General features: G+C 34.3%; 1 protein-coding gene across 4 annotated transcripts in view; it reads left to right on the forward strand.

Moving 5' to 3' along the window:
- The window catches only part of LOC140168200 (protein Obscurin-like), a 241,289-nt gene that overhangs the window by 171,875 nt on the left and 48,173 nt on the right, over positions 1-21,241 (forward strand). For all 4 annotated transcript variants that reach the window (XM_072191532.1, XM_072191531.1, XM_072191533.1 and 1 more), the window contains one exon: positions 2,713-3,024. In XM_072191532.1, coding sequence (XP_072047633.1) covers positions 2,713-3,024 — 312 coding nt within the window. The remainder of the gene's footprint in view (positions 1-2,712; positions 3,025-21,241) is intronic.

Below are 21,241 nucleotides of genomic sequence, written 5' to 3' on the forward strand. Positions count from 1 at the left end.
ACATCAACATGTTTAAAAAGGTATTTTTTATGACATTTATTAACACTGCATTCTTATATCAGCATTATTATTATACATAATAATGGTGTGTTAATGATTGTTATGAAAAATACCCTTGTTAATGATATAGCATTAATCCTATAGCAACAGATACCTTTACATGAATTACAGAAATCAACTTATTGCAGTGTTATAAAAGTGTTATCCTGGATTACGTTGCAGTGTATAGGCCAATGCCGTATATTTTCATCTGATAAATGCCCCCAATAGTGTGACATTTTCGAAAGATGGGGCATTTATTACAGGTCTTTTTTACAACAATAATTCTTAAATATCATGATCAACTATGAACTTCGGATCAATGACTCCGGGTGTGCGATGTCATTTTCTGCAATTACCGATCATAGCATAGAAATTTCAGCATTTTTATAAACTTTTGGTTGAAAAAATAGTGTGGGCGTCTATTAGAGGAGGTGAATAGAGGATATACGGTACTTAAAACTGTTATAATTCATTATACTTGTCCTTATAATTTCCTTCCTTCCCCAGTATCGATTGTGCACCAGTCTCTCCTGTGTGCTCTCAAATGAAGTCCAGGGCCGGATCCAGGAATTTTTGATAGAGGGGGCGCCTTTTGGTCGATGACGAAAAAATGGTGTTAAGGGGGTCACCCCCTCAAAAACTCAACGGTTTTGGCCCATTGTTTGCTGTTCATGGCCAAATTTGTTCATTTTTTAAAAAAAATTTCATATTTTGTATTTTAAAGTTAGGCCGGCGCCTTTTGCTAGTCAAAAAATAGAGGGGGCGCGCTGGCGCGCCCCTAAATCCGCCCTGAAGTCAAAAAACTCACTGTTGCAAATATCGTTGATATGCATGAAACAAGCTGCCAGATTTAATTTGTATATTCATTAATATGACTATGTCATTGGAAATCGTAATGGAATTATTGATCTGTTGCAATAAGTGAGTAACATGTTACTTTTAAGGTCATCTTGACACACATATATAATCATTTTAGCCAATATTTTGTATATAATTTTCTCTATGATAAAGATACTGAAGGGATTGTGGCATATCCTCAGTGTATGCTCTGCATTAGCATTGGACGATTCCAGTTGAAATCCCACACACAATATTATATGGAAGACATGATCTTAATCTCCCACACAAGGAGTGTGAATTTCAAATGGGGTTACTTAAATGGGTAACTCCATTAAAATCTGTATTCCCTATGTGGGAGATTAAGGTCATGTCTTCCATAGGGGGTGTATGGGTTTCAAATGGAATAGCCCATTTATGGTAATGGGGTCTAGGGCATTGGCGTCAATCCGGGTGTTCCCCCCTCCTTTTGGCAAAATGACCTATTTTTTGTTATTTTTAGCCACTTTTTGACCATTTTGGTCAATTGCCCCCCCCCCCCACATTTCAAGCCGGATTGGCGTTAATGGTCTAGGGTAGGTTATGGTTTGGGTGCTGAGAGTTCTTGTGGGTTTGGAAATGCAATATTTTAACAGTTCATTATTGTATTGACTGCTAAATTATCAGAATGCAAAGCAGGGGGAATTTTATTTTTTGAAACACTTTTAAAGAAAAGATTCTTTTGACAAGAAATTTAAAAAGGAATTAAAAAAAACCCTTTAAGGGTATATGAGGTATTCTTAGTCAGTGGGAGTGGTCTTTACGTAGACACATAATCTGATTGGACAATCGCATGATTTTGGGTGTCGTCTATCAGGCGGTAGAGGACCCCACGTCATCATGAGTGTTGATAATGCCTAACACGCTCATAGAGGTGCGCGTATATATCGCGTTGTATGCGTAGACGCAGTGGGGAATATCGCACGCAGCGCTAGCAGTACGCGCATAACAAAAGATGTGAAGTTGTAAACAAGTTTCGTTCATTTTAGAAAAAGGGGGTTTTATGACGGTAACTTAATTTTTGCTTTAAAAAATAGTTTACAGTTATTAGAATAATATTTAACTGACTAAGAATGAGAATAAACGATAGGAATTTTTATTTTGACTATCCTCTACTATGATAGACGACAGGCAGGTCCAATATTTTTATCGTAGTGGATACCGGCTGTGCCGGCATCCACTACTCAAAATATTGGACCTGCCTGTTGTCTATCACACGGTAGAGGATAGTGAAAATAAAAATTCTTATCGTTTATTCTCTAATTGTTGGTCGAAGCAATATATTATTGAAAAATAACACTTTGGTGTTTTGCAAAAGTTCATTCTACAAATTATATACTTTGAAAACTTGCTTAATTTATTGTTGTTAATGAGTTATGTATGTTTTACAAAAGCGTTGTTGTTCAGCCTTCTTTACAACATAACTCAAGAACCACAGGACCTACAAAAGTATATATGTGATATTTGAATTCTTCTACATGCTCGCTATGAATTGAGCAATGCAATTTTTGCTGAAGCTCACTACCATTCGCAAGATGCTATGAACTAATTTTTTTTCTGCTGCTTCGACCAACAATACATCGTATACCCTTAATCGCGTTTTCTTCTTTACATAATCTGTCTGTAAGTGATGTGTTTAATATCACGATAACCTTTACCATAATAAAATTAGTAACCATTAACACAAATATGGCAACACTGATTGAGACATTGCCATAGCAACATATCCCATAGAATAGATTATGTCAACAGTTAATTTAATACTTCCTCCATTTGCTTCTCTGATCAATGCAGACATTCCTCTCCCACCGAAATTCCGACCAAACTCAGAAGTGTTAACACAGAAGTCTCTACTACTTTCGTGGGAAACCTCATCTCTGTGTTCGGGAAGTGACAACAATGCACCTTCCGTGACTTATATCGTCGAAGCCAAAGAATTAAGCACCCCTGATTGGTCGTTGGTTGCTGCGGATATCATTGATACGTCGCTCTTGGTACGACATCTGAATCCAGATGGAGAGTATACTTTTAGGGTCCGTGCGGAGAGTGATAGCGGAATAAGCGAGCCCAGTGATGAAACAGATTTAATTGGTCCTAAAGAAGTCGGTAAGTATTTCACAGTGAAAAGAAATATATGGGGTGATGACATACCATAAAACCTTATATAGTGTGCTTTTGATGAAAGCTAAATTAATCCAGACGCCATCCATCGACAAAATTATAATATTATGGAGTTTGAGCAAATTAATTACCGATAAAAGCATATACAAACAAGTACTATTGTAAGACCAATCTATTGTATTGGCATATTTACGACTGTCTCATTTTAATTTAGATGTCACCAAAACACACTATATGCTTGTAGACGAGGTTTTACGGTAATAGTGAAATAGTTATTTGGAACAGTTTCAATTTATTTCCACATTTAATGGTTTATATTTGAAAATATTTAGTCATAACAAGATTTACAAAATATTCATATTTGCTAATATTACTTGAATCAATTTGATTTTTGTAAATATAAATATAACTATCTTCACATATGAACAAATTTTAATCTTTCCCCAGAGTAGACCAGTGCACATGCATAAACGTTGAAAAAAAAAAACCCAAAAATTAATTTGTTCATCCCAGAGAACTAAGTATAATAATTTTCATATCTTCACATATGTTTTATTTCTTTTTATATAAGCAAATAAATATAACTATCTTCATATTTTTATGTCTTTTTATATAAGCAAAACTATCTTCACATGTTTATGTCTTTTTTATATAAGCAGAGGTCAGGTAGTATACAATATAGTCCTCCGGGTATTTTAGTGTTTAATTGTGCAAGCAATATCATCAGTATATAGCAAAGAATGATAGTTAATGCAATATTTTATTGTTAGCATGGCATTCGCTATCTTCAGTAGATAGCAATAATAGATAAAGCCATTAGCTGTGGTAACATTAACTGTCATGAACAGTTACGTGTGCAGGATGTCACCTGTTGGGCGCCAAGGTCTTGATTCTCCAAACTGATATCCCAACGCACAGTGTAATTTACTCATTGGTCGTGTGTCTTGAGCTCGCCACCAAAAAAAGGTGGCGACGTTGCATTTTGCCAAAGTCGACTCAAAACAAATGATGATATCTCTGTCAAGCAAGAAGGTATTGTCATGCTTGTGGTCTCATTTTATTGCTAAATAAAATGCACTTTCAACCCTGTAAAAAGAAATACTTGAACTTTTTAATACTGACACTGTGCTTCATAGAATTCAGAATGGGCAGGGTGGCGGTGGTGGGGATGTGGTGGTGGGGATGTGGTACACACAAACTCTATGGGATTGGTATTTTTAGTGCGTAATCTGCTTCTGTAAAGGCTGTAAATTGGATTTGGACTCTATTTAGCATCTAAAACACTCATGGCATTACAGCTAAACAATTCTACTAATTGTTTTTAATAATTTATGACTGGTTTAGTCTAGAAAATACCAACTTTTCCATACAAAACTACCCGTTGTCATATTAAGAGAGATTTTCTGAGAAATACCGATGAAATGGGAAAAAGGCGGAAGATGGGGGTCAGCAAATTTCAACCATATTTTGGCAATTTAGTAAGTTTGGATAAGTGTTCACAGTAATCAGGTTTAAAAAATCTGGTATACCCTCCTAGGAAATATGGGACCCCTAAAATATGCCCCTAACACACATTTCCCTAACTTGTAAAATACCGTTTTATACCATTTTTGAGCAATATTTTGGCGCCTAAGACGACCATTAATGAAATTAAATTTTTGTACACGAAATCTTTCATCCTTCATCTTCTTGAAAAAATATAAAACAATAAATATTTATATTGGGATGTTCCATTTATTTACAGGGAGGGGGCCCATATTTCACATTTTACAAAAAAAAAAAAAACTGAAATATCCCTCTACTTTGTGACGTCATTGTAAGAGTTCCCCAATCTTTTTCAAATTGTTCATTACAGGAGAGAAGCTCTGTACATAGGTTATTCATATGATGCAATAAAAATCATGGAGACTTCTTTACCTTTCAGAAAACACAAACATGTATTTCCCCAATATATGGCATTGGTATAATGATGCTGTATAGTACACCAACATCAAATGTATGATCTTTTCACTGTATCAGTCCCTTACCTTGAGTCAATAGTCAGTTATTGCTTTGAAGAGGTGATCACCACATTTAAGAATACAAACCAAGTAACTGGGTGCTTCTCTTTTACAGCACATTGGTAAAATCGCCAGTAAATAATGCTCCATGAACTCCCAAACGCGCATTTCCTGACTTGTAAAATGCGGTTTTATACCATTTTGAAAAATATTTTTGCACCTAAGACGAGCATTTATGAAAGTAAATTTTTGTACACCAAATCTTTCATCCTTCGTCTTCTTAAAAAAGTATAAAACAACAAATATTTATATCGGGATATTCCATTTATTTACAGGGAGGGCCATATTTCACATTTTACAACTTTTGAAAAAATAAGTGAAATATCCCTCTACTTTGTGACGTCATTGTAAGAGTTCCCCAATTTTTTTCATATTGTTCATTACAGGAGAGAAGCTCTGTACATAGATTATTTATATCATGCAATAAAAATTATGGAGACTTCTTTACTTTTCAGAAAACACAAACATATATTTTCCCCATAAACCGGTATGGCATTGGTATAATGATGCTGTATATTACACAAACATCAAACGTATGATCTTTTCACTGTTGATCAGTCCTTTATCTCGAGTCAGTTATCTTGAGTCAGTTATTGCTTTGATGAGTTGAGAACCACATTAAGAATACAAACCAAGTTCATGGGTGCTTCTTTTTTTTACAGCATATTGGTAAAATCACCAGGAAATAATGCTCCATGAACATATAGGCCTATATTTTAGCGTTATCACGATTATTATGATGATCACAAGCTCCTATTCTGACTTTTAATCATTTTACATGTATCAGCACTTTGGGTATAGGAACTAGGCCTACAAAGGGTCCGTGACACAAAAGTACAAAATCCTATTAACCTTGGGAGGGGGGGTAAATCATAATACTAGTAGTGGGCTTTAATTGGTCATGTCTTGTTTTTCTTAGGGCAGGTGTGGGGGTGTGCGTGTATGTGTTTTATTTGACTTAGGCCTATCTCAACATCTGGGCCTACCGGGCAAAAATCCTTTTTGACCAAATTTACCCTTTTTTACTCTACACTTTGAACCATGCCCGTAAACCTCATATTATAGAAAAAAGCTAGACAACAGTTTAAAAATTACATAACAATATTGATATTAATGATGAAATAGAAAAATAACATACTGTTAAAAATGAAACATGTAGATAAATAGTTTGCTCTTTTTTTACATTTTATATTTTGGTTTATTCTATATTTTTGATATACAGTGTAAGCTATTCGAATAATAATAAAGGGAAGGCAGTTTCCATGGCAACAACCATTTATACTCATTCAGTCATTTTTAAGCGAATTTCCCCCGTAACATTTGGTAAATTTTCTTTTAAAATTTTCCAAAAAATTGCCCTTTGGATATAAGTGGCTGTTGCCACGCAAACTGGAAACTGCTACAGGCGCAGGCATAATCTGCTGCTCGGTCCACTCGGAAGGTTCCATCCCCATTATCATCAAGATAAACCCCACTATACCATCTTTAGTTGCCTCCCTTATTCCAGATGACAGCAACAATATTTTTCTGTGACCTATGACCTCTTGAAATTCATAAGTATACTCTTTAGGCATAAAATGCATGTTTTTAGTAATTTGGGGATTTTGGCCAAAATTGACCCATTTTCATATTACTTGCATTACAATTTAAAACGTTTGTATTACACTTTATGTTATTGATATACATGGATTCTTTAATTTTAGGCTACATATATTAGGAGAATTCAAAGAGAAGACAGTTTCCATGGCAACAGCCATTTATACTTTTTTTAATTCCCCAGTGAATTGAGCAAATGTCCCGGTAAATAAAACATGCTATTTTATTACTCACTCAAATGGATATGAAATTATTTCATACAAGAAAGGTAGACCTTCTCCGAATTACTGCGAACGGAGCCAGTTTTGATAATAGTTTTGGTATCAGAATAGTAGCGTCACTTTTCAACAGTTTCAATAACAAATCTGATTCTGTAAAGATAGCCATGAAATTAAAGCTTAAGGGCTCGGATAGGGATGTTTTTAATTATTTTTTGGGACCTTAGAACATTTTGAATACGAGGAATGTCCTTCTGATATTAAATAATGTAAAATATATATATTAAATTCGCGATATAATACACATTTTATGGCAAATTATTAAAAATTTATACATTTTTTTTAAATTTAACAGTCCTCAAAGTAAAGTGTATACATTTGATGATATGTACTTAAGGTGGTTGTGACGAATGAATAGCGTAGCCATTAACACACAAGTACACTTATTGATGTTTATATCTCAAAGCATAACTGTTTTATTTCTGAAGATAAAGCTTTACACATTTCGATGGCGTTTTAAAATCTTCTTGAACCCCTCAGTGAGGTGTTCTCTGAGTCAAGTTGTAGATTAGACTGAAGAGAAGAGGAATATCTCTCCATATACATACAAATGAAGGAATAATCAGATAATTAATATTATCCAATCGGAAGCTTCTTAACAGTGATTGGTACTAAACTTTCCTGACCAATCACAAACTTCCAAGTAGGTTTAGATATCAACTTTCAACCAATCATATGGCTGGTATGATTCAGATCACCAATAAAGTGGGTGGTGTCCCTTGAGATGGTCTAAATCCTGGAAAGGAGGAGGCTTGGCCAAGAAGAGGAAGATTTCCTTGGCCAAAACCACATTTATGATTATTTAGTCAGATTAGCCAGAATTCAGGATCGAAATGACCATTACTTTTGAACATACCATCTGTCGTGGCGGACATGGTCATTTTAGGAATGTATCTCCTCACTTTTATGTGTGAGAAGTTTCACTTTCTCACCCCCGAATTTTAACTCTGTACAAGGGTGAGCTTTTTAACTTTCTCTTTGAATCCTTGTATATTATATATTTATAATTGAAACAAAACTCTACTTTTAACATGAACACGTTATAAAGAGTTAACAAGATATAAGTAACATATATAGTTATTTGCCTCAATTAGGGATCATACTATGTCACATGCCCCCTTCTCTAAGTATGGAACTGTGTTTCCATGAGCAGGTTTGTTCTAGGCAGATTAAAATATTAACAAAAGTCAATGTTTGACATAGAGTTTTAGGCGAATATCATAATTTTTCAAGGCATAACATTTTCAGAGCATGCAAAGTTCTGCTCTCTCTCTCTCTCTCTCTCTGAATGCAGGCAGTTGCATCTTCGGTGTCCATAAGAACCATAGTAAAAGTAAATTGCAATACAGTTTGTTGACAGTGTTGAAGGTGATCCCTGTCTGGAGTTCCAACAGTTTATAGAGTTCTTCCAGTCCTCTTTCGCAAGAAATATCTGCTTAATTCATTGGTTGCTATGGTAACTAGTAAGACAAGTAGTATACCCTTGTAAAATGTAGGTCATTCAAGGTAAAGTTGTACAACTTCTGTGTACAATTCAAGGAAATCCTTTACTGGTTACAGTCATGGTGTCTTGTTACAAAGACATAAAACATTTCTGGAAATGTCAAAATTAAGCTCTGTTGCCATAGAGATCTGCATGGTCAAAATGACCTTTGCTCTTGGTTCAGCTACAGTTTGTTGCAATACAAGCTGGATAGATATGTGTACTAGCATTTTACACATAAACTGGGTCATTATACATGTATTATAAAGCAGGATACAAGTTATATACATGTAAACAAGCAATTCAAAGTTACTGGAACCATTTTTTGTCATCATCAGCATGTCGCCGCCATGTAGGATATATATAATATGGAATATATAGTCAAAGTTCATGTTGTTCTCTGGAGCAAACTCTGTCAGAGATGTTTTATAAGCAGGATAAATATAGTTCAGGTAAAATAACAAACAGCATAATATAGTTATCTCGACAGAGAGTTATACATTGTCTCTGTATGATGTATCATCTCATGCCCTTACGTAAGACGGCATGGTTTTGGAAGACCATTGGTCACCCAAATAACTTTAGAGTATAGCCACCCATATGTTATGCACTGAAAGTGGCATATGGTGGTTAAATATCATCCAACATTCCAGTCTAAAATTAGTCACACTATTAAGTAATTCTTTGTGTAATTCTGTTATTCATTTGCTTTCTTGCTTGCTTAATTGTTACTTTCTTAGTTCTTCACTTCTTTAATTTCATTGATCATTATATCCAAAAATTGTTTATATTTTAATGATCAATGTTAGAACAGTTTCGAGTTCAACATTTCTTATATTAAACATGTGTATGTTAAAACATGTTATTATAGTAAGTTTTGCCTTTGTTGTCGGCAGTCAAAATTTCCATCTTAATTAGCAGTTAAGTTGCTTTATAAAATTTTAGCATGGCAGTTCTTTTCAAATTGGTTGCATAACAAGTCTCATTTTGTAACCATTAAATTAGCTACAACATCACCTCATCACCATTAGGTTTGTCAGTGATAAATTGCACCCAACCGACCTGGGTTACAACTAAAATTTCATGCTATCAATAGATATGCAACAAGTAGATCTGCATTATTGTAAATGCAAGATTTGGTACTGATTCATTCAGTATCATTTCAAAATTATAAAAAATGAAATATAAATCCTATTGCGTTTAACTGCTATTTCATTTTCTTTTCACCAAAAGGAAAGATCCTAACTTTAATTCAAAGTTATTATGATATTGAATTAAAATCAACAATTCAACATTATATCTTACCGAGTCAAATCATAAAAGTAGCCAAAAATACCTGTGCGGCAAACATCACAAAGGTCTTCCCTGAGTAAAGTGACTCAGTTAAGCCCATCACATCACCATTCACCATTAGGTCTCGTGCGACCCTAGTACCGAGTGATAAAATCAGGGAAGTGGCACTTCCCTGATGAAATGGCATACCCAATTAGAGGTACCCAAAAAGTGCCTGTGCGGCAAAACATCACAATAGTCGTCCTGACTAAAGTGATATTAGTAAAACCCACCACGTCACCATTAGGTCTCGTGCGACCCTAGTCCTTAGTGATAAATCAGGGAAGTGGCACTTCCCTGATAAAATAGTGTACCCAATTGGAGGTACCCAAAGATGCCTTTGCGGCAAAACATCACAATAGTCTTCCTGACTAAAGTGAAAACAAAATAAACTCATCACTTCAACCGTAAGTCCGTCTGACTGTAGTCCTTTAGTGATAAAATTCAGGGAAGTGGCACTTCCCTGATAAAATAGTGTACCCAAATTGGGGTACCAAATGGCTATCTTTATAGTTTGAATCAAATAGATATGATATCATATTAAACTGTTGCTTCTTTAGTAATTTTAAATCGCTTGTAAGTAGTTACAATTAAAAATTTTAAGCAAACTGACTTGTTCAGTTTATCCGGCACACTTTGCCATTTTCTTTCAAAATTTATTTTATTACCTGTATGTTAAGACAGGTCATCATTACATAAAAAGGTGAATCATCAAAGCCAAAATTTAAAATTGCATCTGCCATATGCTTGACTGACAATTAAATTTCTAAACTATTCTAATGCGAGGCCTAGTGTGATTAACATCAATTTGAATGTCCGATTCAAATTTACACCATAATGCCAATTTCACTACTTTAACAAATATGGATAACTCACCCATAGCTACTGGGATTCCGTTAGACTTCCTCCACATTAGATGTATCTTTCAGATTGCAGTTCTACTAGCTTGAAGAACATTTCAGGTGTCGTAAACCTAGCTGCTACCATGTGACGAAGGAATAGCGTGGCCAAGAAGAGGACTAAGTTAATAATATTCTGACATGTTATTTCCTCACTTTTATGTGTGAGAAGTTTCACTTTCTCACCCCCGAATTTTAACTCTGTACAAGGGTGAGCTTTTTAACTTTCTCTTTGAATCCTTGTATATTATATATTTATAATTGAAACAAAACTCTACTTTTAACATGAACACGTTATAAAGAGTTAACAAGATATAAGTAACATATATAGTTATTTGCCTCAATTAGGGATCATACTATGTCACAGTGGTACTACACCTCTTGATAAATTTGTGACTATTTTTGCATTTTTCTCAAAAACTAATAAAACACTGGTAACAAAAGTTATGTATATTATAGGGGCAAGGAATCCAGTTACTACACTGGAATTTCAGTGACTCAAGATAAGTAGTTATTGATTTATTGATCAAATATTGGTTTCCCTCATTTTTGACTGTAACTCCACAACTGTTGTCTGTGCTGAAATAAAATTTTCAGTGCAGTAGTTAGTACTCCTTGCCCCTATAATATACATATCTTACTTGTCACCAATGCGCTATAATTTGTGAAAAAAATGCAAAAATAGGCACAAAATTGGCCAAGGGTGTAGTACCACCTTAAGGCCGACAATCAATTGCAAATTTTGACCTTAATCTGATATAGATTTTTTTTCCCCAAAACACCAAAACAGGTTAGGTCTTTTTGGGAAAAATCCGAGCCCTTAAATGAAAATGTATTCTTTATTTAATACAACTAGAGAGGATGTAAAAATTGAAAAATATTGCCACGCATGGTAGAAAATGCCACTTAAAATGTTGATTTTTATGCAATATGATGGAGAGAGAGAGGAGGAGAGAGAGGAGGAGGAAGAGAGAGAGAGAGCACTCATAGGAACCTCAATACAAATCCCAAAATCAATTGAATGTCAACAGCATGATTGGTATTTCAAAAATTAAAAATCATAGATAGATAAGCATTTTTATGTTAATCATAATAACACCCCTACTTGATGAATGTATCATTCCAATATTACTATTGTCTTTTTGTTCACTACATGTGATAGAAAATAATTGTAGGCTATATCTACCTTGGAAGAAAGAGATAATATTCATTTGAGGATGCATATAAGCATGATGCAATTTTTAAATCAAAACAAAGGTAATTTTAGTACTAACATGGGGTATTGACACCCAACAAATAATGGAATAGTCCTTTTCTAAGCATTTCTACAGCAAAATTTAGGCCCCAAACTTATTAGGCAACAGTATTGTTGATGTTGTTTACTTCTAATATGCTCACTTTTTATCCAATTTCTTTTCAAACATGGAAAATCACCGAACATGAGTTTATAGCTTAGAAATATCGCGGTTGCATTTTCTGAAAAAGGGCATAAAATAAGATGTGCTCATTTTAAAACAGAAAAAGTCTCCATGATTTTTATTTGCTCAATTGTTTGGCCTATATTTACTTTATCCAACATATCAATAACTTTTACAAAAATATTGGGGAACTCTCACAATCATCTTGTAAACTTGGCTTCAAAATTGGGATTTTTAACATTTATAAAATTGCTGAAAAGGCCATTACACCCCTCTCTCAAAATGGAACAATCCAAACTTTTTCTAAAGAATTTGTAATTGCTCTGTCGAGACAAAATGTGCATAATTACTGTGAAGTATAAATAAATTGTCTGCAAATTGGTGTTATTACGTGGCTCTAGTCGAAAGTTAGCGCAAATTTCGAAGTTTTTGTGTCTGAGAAGACAATCCCAGGGGTTCATTTTGAGGGGGGACCAGTATCTCCCAGTGGGGGGTCCTCAAAAATTTTAATACCTCCACTGTTAAAACTCATGGACACATGTTTGATTGACAAAATATGAACAAAATTTGCTGACCCCCATCTTCCACCTACCATCTGAGTCTATCGGATAAACTCTCTTAAACACTGTAGTAAGTAATGCAGATGTCTTCAAAATCTAAAAGTTACTGTAAAATTTTAATTACTTATCCTATCATAGTCAAAGTATAGATTTTCTGAAGGGAAATTTTGAGGAATCTAAATATGGACATATTTTTTCTGTATGGGTTAGGGGAAAATGTTTAGGTTCAAAATATGTTGAATTGTAAAAAATCTAACATACTTTGGGACACCCTATATTCCTAGATTACCAAACAGCTGTGATTTTGGTTTCTTCCAAAGTCAGTTGGCTCTCCATATCCTCTAACCAAATGAATGTTGTTTACTTCCAGTTTATTACTGTAAGTTGGTAATAAGCAATGCATTGAGTGACCCATTTTTTATCAAAATCTTTTTTATTCCACCCTGTATAACTTGCAGGTCACCCTGTATAATGAGTTGAAATGTATATGGTTGAATCCAACCAAAAGTGTTCACGGGCCAAAAATAAAAGTCCAAAATAAAAATGTCCCCACAATTTTTTCCTTTTGCCCATTGATTGATGGCATGTTGGCCTTATAGGAACCAAAAGTGCCATCACTAATCTTGAAAAATAAATCCAGGACGTGTGATAGTAAATGTGACATCAAAACCCAATGTTACCTACGAATACCACTAGGATGCTTTCACTGTCGCAATACTAATCAACCTAAATCAAATGGAATATTCCCATTAACACTTTTTTCGTGTAATGTAGACCACGGGGTGTCAGGAAAATGCTAACTCAACCAGAAAATATTTGTTTTTATTTTTATAACGCGATCAATATGATCTCAGTCAATTTATGCTAGTTTATTTTTGAAAATGAAGTTTAGGTCAGTTTCTGTATTTTATTTATCAAATGAGTATGAATCAATTTACATATTGTATAAGAAAGAGTAGGATGTCTGTTTTCAGGAATATTATAAATTATACGCATATACCTAACCCTTTACAAAATGATAGGTGAAGAACCTATGCGAAAAAGGCATGGTTAAACTATGGTTAACCATGGTCAACCATGGTTCAACCATGGGTTTTGACCATGGTCAAACCATGGTCAACCATGCTTTGAAAAATGGCACCACGGCCAGAGACCATGGTCAACCATGGTTAACCTTTTGACCATGGTCTATCTAAAGTGACCATGGTCAACCATGGTTAAAACTTAGCATGTTTGACCATGGTTGAACCATTGTCAACCATAGTTCAACAACCAGGGTTTTGACCATGGTCAACCATGTTTTTGACCATGGTCAACCATGTTTTTGACCATGGTCAACCATGTTTTTGACCATGGTCAACCATGTTTTTGACCATGGTCAACCATGTTTTTGACCATGTTTTTGACCATGGTCAACCATGTTTTTGAAAAATGGCACCACGGCCAGAGACCATGGTCAACCATGGTCTATCTAAAGTGACCATGGTCAACCATGGTCAAAAATTTGAATGAGGGAATGAGGGAAATTATGGGGTAAATATTTAACGGAATAAACTGCATAATCATATTATTTAGATTTATTCTGTTAAAAATCTTATTTTAACTTATCAAATTACTAGTTTTTATATTCTATGGTGTCAAATATTTATTCACAACGTTGTAAATACGCATTAAATACGATTAATAACAACAGAGGCGCTTTTTCTCATTCACTACCCAGAGTCAACCATGGTCAGGTGAGGTGATGACCATGGCTGACAATGCTCAGCCATGCTAAAGCATGGTCGACCATGGTATACTTAAAAGTGACCATGGTCAACCATGGTCAGGTGAGGTGATGACCATGGTTGACCATGGTATACTTGAAGTAACCATGGTCAACCATGGTCAGGTGAGGTGATGACCATGGCTGACCATGCTCACACATGCTAAAGCATGGTTGACCATGGTATACTTGAAGTGACCATGGTCAGGTGAGGTGATGACCATGGCTGACCATGCTCACCCATGCTAAAGCATGATTGACCATGGTATACTTGAAGTGACCATGGTCAACCATGGTCAAGTGAGGTGATGAACATGGCTGACCATGCTCACCCATGATAAAGCATGGTTGACCATGGTATACTTAAAAGTGACCATGGTCAACCATGGTCAAGTGAGGTGAAGACCATGGCTGACCATGCTAAAGCATGGTCGACCATGGTATACCATGGTGACCATGGCAACCATGGTTGACCATGGTCAAGCCACCATGGCTGATCATCGCTGACCATAGTTAACCATGGTCAACCATGTTTTGACCATGGTTGACCATGGTTGACCATGCTAGCACGGTTGACATTTCGCCTAGGAAACCCGGGTATTCGTAGGTAACATGAGCGATTTAACAATATCTATATTAAGTTTAGAGGTTCAAATTTTGATATTATGATAATGAATGAATAAAATAGTAATTTTTAGATCTCTTTCAGATGGTACGTCCAAATGAATAAGTGCTTTAACCTTAGATCAACATTTTTTTGATGCTTTTAGCAAGATTTTGAACACTTCATTTTGATATACAAGTAGTTAAACAGCAAATTTACATAATAGATAATTGTTGAATGAATCCGTATATGGGTAATAATATTGTCCGGGGTACCGCTTAAAGTTTTGACAATTAATTTCCATTGGTAGGGACACTTCATTACACATGTCATGTATTATGCTGTATTCGAAGGTAACATTTCAGTATTTGTAGGTACGAATTAGACTTTTGGTGGATATCGCAATCAAATCTTCATTTTATAAAGCACTTTGAATGTATTATTTTCTTTATGTGCGTTTATTGATACTTGAGACCCTCTCATGTATATTTAATGTCGGTTCACAGTGGTTGAAAGAGGATTGAAGTAAGAAACAAAGGCACTAAAGTGACTTTAATTTGCTTAATTGCACACAAATCGATTAAAACCGTTATTGCAGACTTGTGAAGTCCATCTTGGAGTCAGTTACGTCTTGTGGCCTTTCGTTTGAGAGCAACTATAATTAGCTTTATACTAGGGTCCACCACTGTGTTGTCTAGATCATGAGACAATGAGAAAAGTCGTTCTTTTCCATGGTATTCGTAGGTAAACTTAGCGAAAACGTCAAAAGTTACCTTCGATAAACCAATTTGGACACAAATTACTCAGAAACCAGAAGGTCGGTAAACGTTTAAAATGAAACACACATGACAGCTGACAAATCCAAGTATTTATCCCTTCTAATCTTCTTGAATCTGATTGTTCTTTCAAATGAGCAGACCGTCGTCTATTTCAGTACATATTTTTCAACAATTAAGCCGTATTCAGTTTTGCATGGTGGGCATGTATGTGAATTCGCAACTTTCATTGACAAATGATTTGATAGCAAACATACGGGCCTTCGTTATGTACCAATATGGGTATTGGCATGAATGGCGGTGTTTCACAATACTGTCATGATGTCAAATTGTATTCGTAGGTAACATTCGGTTACCGAAATTTACCTACGAATACTTGCTTTTATTGTTGACATTTCAGAAATATTTAAACTCAGGCTATTGAAACTTGGTAGAAATAAAGAGTGTATAACCCTGCACCTATTGCTTAACTATTGTTTACTATTCTCTCAGTTTGTGGAAATGACACAGCTTTTAACATGTATTCGGAGGTAATGCATATTTTTTACCAAACCTACCTTTGTGCTATTTAGAATTTCTGATAGCTAATCACAATAATAAAGATGTCCGAATGCAATGCATTTCAGTATTGGACATATCAAAGCTTGTATCAATTGCGCATTTATTAGTTGTTTCCATTTTTAAAGATATATCTAGTGCTATGAAAAATTGTATTAAGTAGGTAATGTAAAAAAATACCACTCAAAAAATTATCACAAAAAAATCATAATTATGTACAAATAATGTGAAAAATTGAACAGGCAATCTTTAAATACACACCTTTCAGGAAATCAATTTAGATTCAATCCAATGATTTCTTTTCATAAATGATTTAGATGTTTTTAAAATACTTTAAGAAATATTTTGAAAAAATGGGTAAAAATAGCATGTTTTGGGGTCTCTGTGTCTAAGTTTTTCACAGAAGGGGTCTTATTATATATGGTGCCAAGCGTATGATCAAAGCGAATAAACACAATACAAAAACAAATGCCAATTGATTAAAACTTTTAAGTTATGGCCCTGAACATGCCGTGTACACTTTTCGTTGGATTCGACCATATATTTGAATTGCTTATGCCTTCAGCTTTCCAAAAATGTATACTTTTGCTAGTTTAGGGTTGATGATTGTCGAGATAATCTAATTAGAAACCCGGTTGGTGTAAAAATTCATAATATTTGTCATGTAACGCTAAGGGTGGCGAGTTCAGGACACACGGCCCATTACCAATTTCAAAGTAATGCGCCATATTGCCTTAGCTCCAAAGCTGCAGCACCCATATTTATCCAACAGTCAAATATGTTGAAAAATCACTCATGAACTATCATGTTCATTCTTTTTCAGGTTCAAATTATTGTTAAATTATTCAAATGCTTATATTTACACCATAATATATTTGAGAATAAACATTGACTTTTTACACCCTGCTATGACTGATACACTCGGCCAGCAGTATTAGTGTTTCTGCATGCGGTCGTTATCAACAGCATCTATCACGCATAGCTGATCCCTATTCACACACAAACACACACCCCGGCCATGCGAACGATGGATTTTTATTGTCACAAAAAACAAAAGAACAAAATTGGCAACGGACCCGCTTCATAAACCTTGGCGCATTCAACGCTACGATAATATACCATGTCAATTTGAGATAGAAATTGACATTCATACACAAACAAATTAAACATCTTCAATTAGAAATCATGTTTTTGAACGATTCTGCAAATTTATCAATGAAAATCCAGCGATGACGTCATTGGGTCAACAATTTTCCGAATGCTGATTGGTTGATTGCGTCACTGTCAGTGATCTGTACACGCATGGTACAGAATGATTTTTCCTATGGGTAAAATACACTGTGCAACGGAAACCAGACTGGGTAGCAACTAACATAAGAAAACCTATTTTGATATTATATTCACATTTTGAATTATCTAGCTAAAAACATGTGAACTCCAGCAGGATAAAATAGACATTTCTTTTATGACGTTTAAAAAAAATGATCAAGTAAACACTGTTTAAATTAATTGAGCAAAGTAGAAAATGAGAAAACAAAATATTTCATTAGGGGTTCATTAGAATTGAGGGCTTGATTTTTTGCTTATATGCCATAGACAGAGCAGAGAGCATTTAAACAATGAGAGCCATATTGTATCATTTCCATAAAAAATAGTTTAAAACCCATGTTTAAAAACTAATGCACAATGTTTTTTTTTTACTTTTTACTTTATTTTTCTGTGGGACAAGCTTTTTGACAAGATTAGACCACCTTTTCATCTCTAAAGCAGATTTCGCTCTGGTCAAGATGAATATTTTGTGTGTGGATTGGGGAAAAAGTAAAACAGCAGGAAAAAACTGAAATTTACTCAATCCAGTGAAAATAACACGTAAAAAGCGGAAGATTTTACTAATTGGCACAGGGACTTTTGAGACAAACTAGTTAATTAAGATGGCCTTATATTGACTTATTATAAAATGTTATGTTGAGTAAATTTTGTTTGATTTAGTCTCACTATGAATAATGGACTAGACTGCTTTGATGCTTTAATTCTTTAATGTGGTTTATACCTTTTAGCAGACAATTAAGTAACATATTGGATGTGATAAAGCAACATTGAGTCATTTGGCAAGCAAAATTAATGTACAGTTTTAAATTTCATTATACAGTCCAACCTCTTTTATCCGGCCATGATGGGACCAAGCATAAGTGAATTACATGTAATTCCTCATTGACTGTCCCAAGTACTAAAATTGTGGCAACAAACAGTTGTTTTAACATGGGGGTAATAACACTAAAAGATGGCTTTAGAGGGCTTTATGCAACATAGACATGTCATTCTAAGCATTCAGAGCATGGAATTAAGTTGTTAAATCATCAAAAACATATATTCCTGTGAAGATTTCACAGCAGGATAACAGAGAGATCCATATAAAAGAGGTCTGGATAAGAGAGGTTGAACCGTGCCTTTTCTAAACCATTATCATTTTTGGAATTAAAGCTCCAGAGTTATGGCAATTTAAGTGTTGCTTAGAACAGTAAAATACAAAGGAAGTTGAATACCATTATTGGCCAGTGGCGTAGCTAGGCGCAGAATCGATGCTGAATTGGTCAATTCGATGCCACATAAGGGTGGCACCGCCAGGGCACATATCCCCTCTTCCCCGCTTGCTACGCCAATGTTATTGGCTGTATTTCAAAATCGATATTAACGACAAATGACTCATTTACTTTGATCGTAGCGTGTCATCAAAGAAGTGAACCTTGGGGCGGATCAATTATTGGAATCAAATTGTTAATGTTTTTTTAAAGTTTTTTGTCAAACCCTACAGACTTTTTAGTGGATGTAGAATATTTTGATGTAACAGATCTACATCATTTAATCTATTCCCGGTCTATTTCCAGTAATGTTTAAGTTCTAAAGAATGTTTGATGACATAAAATCGATAGTATATTTCTACCAGATATTCTACATAACATTCCAGTAAACACAAAAATGTTCTTAAATTACATTTAAATGTCAGGTAATATAAAGATCATGAATACGTTTTAAAAATGTTATTGTAAAAATATTTTTGGAAAACATTTGTGCAAAATATTTTGTCAATAGTTTAATAACATTCTACAGGGTTCAAAAGAAATAACTCCCCCCTTAAAATTACAAAACATTTCTTTGCATAACTTGACATATATTTTCTATATTTGAAAAATTAAAAAAGCTGTGAATAGAGGTATCGTTTTTCAACCCTCCCAAAGTTGTTTCATTTCCAAAAACAATATTTGTGGTCAAAAATAATCACATTTTCCAAAAATGATGCTTTCAGAAAAAGTTGCACTTTAACAAATTATGTACAAAACATTCTCGATATTAATGTTAAGGTTGATTTAAATCTTGGTTTGTTCCTTTACCTTTCTGTCTCCGATCCTTCAGGCACCCATGCAACCATCATTCAGTGCAAAACAAAGATTTGTTGAACTTAATTTTGGCGTAAAATGAGATTTTCTTTGAAGTTTTTACTCAGCAGTTGTTTCAAAATGATAAAATCACTAGGAAGGAGAAATGAGCTCTCCAAGCATAAATTTGACCAAAAGGGTGAACATTTACCTGTATTGGGTCAATTGAAGCATCTTGCATTTTGATTTAAAATGGTGTCTTTCTTGGATAAAGGTGTAACACTCATGATGTGGCCACAAGAGATTGGCTGTATGCAGTTAATTGGCTGAATGCTGACTTCCAACCTCCAATCTTTGTTGGCCATTTCTTCGTTGTCATGTACGCCTTTATTCAAGTGAGCCGTTGCTATAGATCTTTGTAACTGTTTCAGTTTACAATTTGCAAGTACATTTTTCATCTCTTCTAGCCAGCGAAAGAAATAAGCATCACACTGCAAACCTTATTTTTACTCCTATAGTGATTTTACCATTTTTGAAAAACCGACTGAAACCCCCATTCATGTCAAAATTCATGTCAATGAATCATTGTTTTATATTGAAAGATGATTGCATGGGTGACTGAGTAATCGGATACATAAAATTTAAGACAAATTAACTAAAATTTACATTGATCACATTGATATCGAGAACGTTTTTGTACATTACATGTATAGGATGTTAGAAAGTGCAACTTTTTCTGAAAGCATTATTTTTGGAAAATGTGATAATTTTTGACCAACAAAAAATGATTTTCAAAAAGAAGAAAATTGGGAGGGTAGCAAAATGTTTCCTCTATTCACACGTTTTTAAATTGTTCAAATAAACCAAATGTTTGTCAAGTTATGCAAAGAAATATTTTGTAATTTTATGGGGGGAGTTATTTCTTTTGAACCCTGTATTAGAATGTTTTGCATCACGTTTAAAAAAATGTTTTATGAATGTTATTGAAACTTTCTATACCTTCATATAACCCGACATTTAAACCTTTTCTGCATGTAAAACGTTGTGTTTTTGCTGGGATATTATCGATTTTACGTCATCAAACATTCGTTAGAACTGAAAGATTACTGGAATTAAAATGGGGATAGATTAAATAAAGTAGATGTGTTACATCAAATATTCTGTAGTGGCCTTTACAGCTACTTATATTTTTAAATTTTTAAATTTACAGCTACTTAATTTTTAAATTTTTAAATTAGGTGGCGCCAAATTAAAACCATTCATTATATGTGTGTCTGGTAGATCAAAGAAGTGTTTGTATATCAAATTCAAATTTGAGATTTCATTATCATACAAATGTGACTTTGATAAGCTTTTCAACTATGTCCATCTTAATCCAATTGCATTAAGATTTGAGATACAATGTGTGTTTCCGTCACCCCCGACTTAAAAGAGATACATAATCACTTACCAGTTACAGTATCTAATGTAACAAGTAAAGCTACCACATATAATAAACC

This window comes from Amphiura filiformis, chromosome 13 (assembly GCF_039555335.1).
Source record: "Amphiura filiformis chromosome 13, Afil_fr2py, whole genome shotgun sequence".
NCBI lineage: Eukaryota > Metazoa > Echinodermata > Ophiuroidea > Amphilepidida > Amphiuridae > Amphiura > Amphiura filiformis.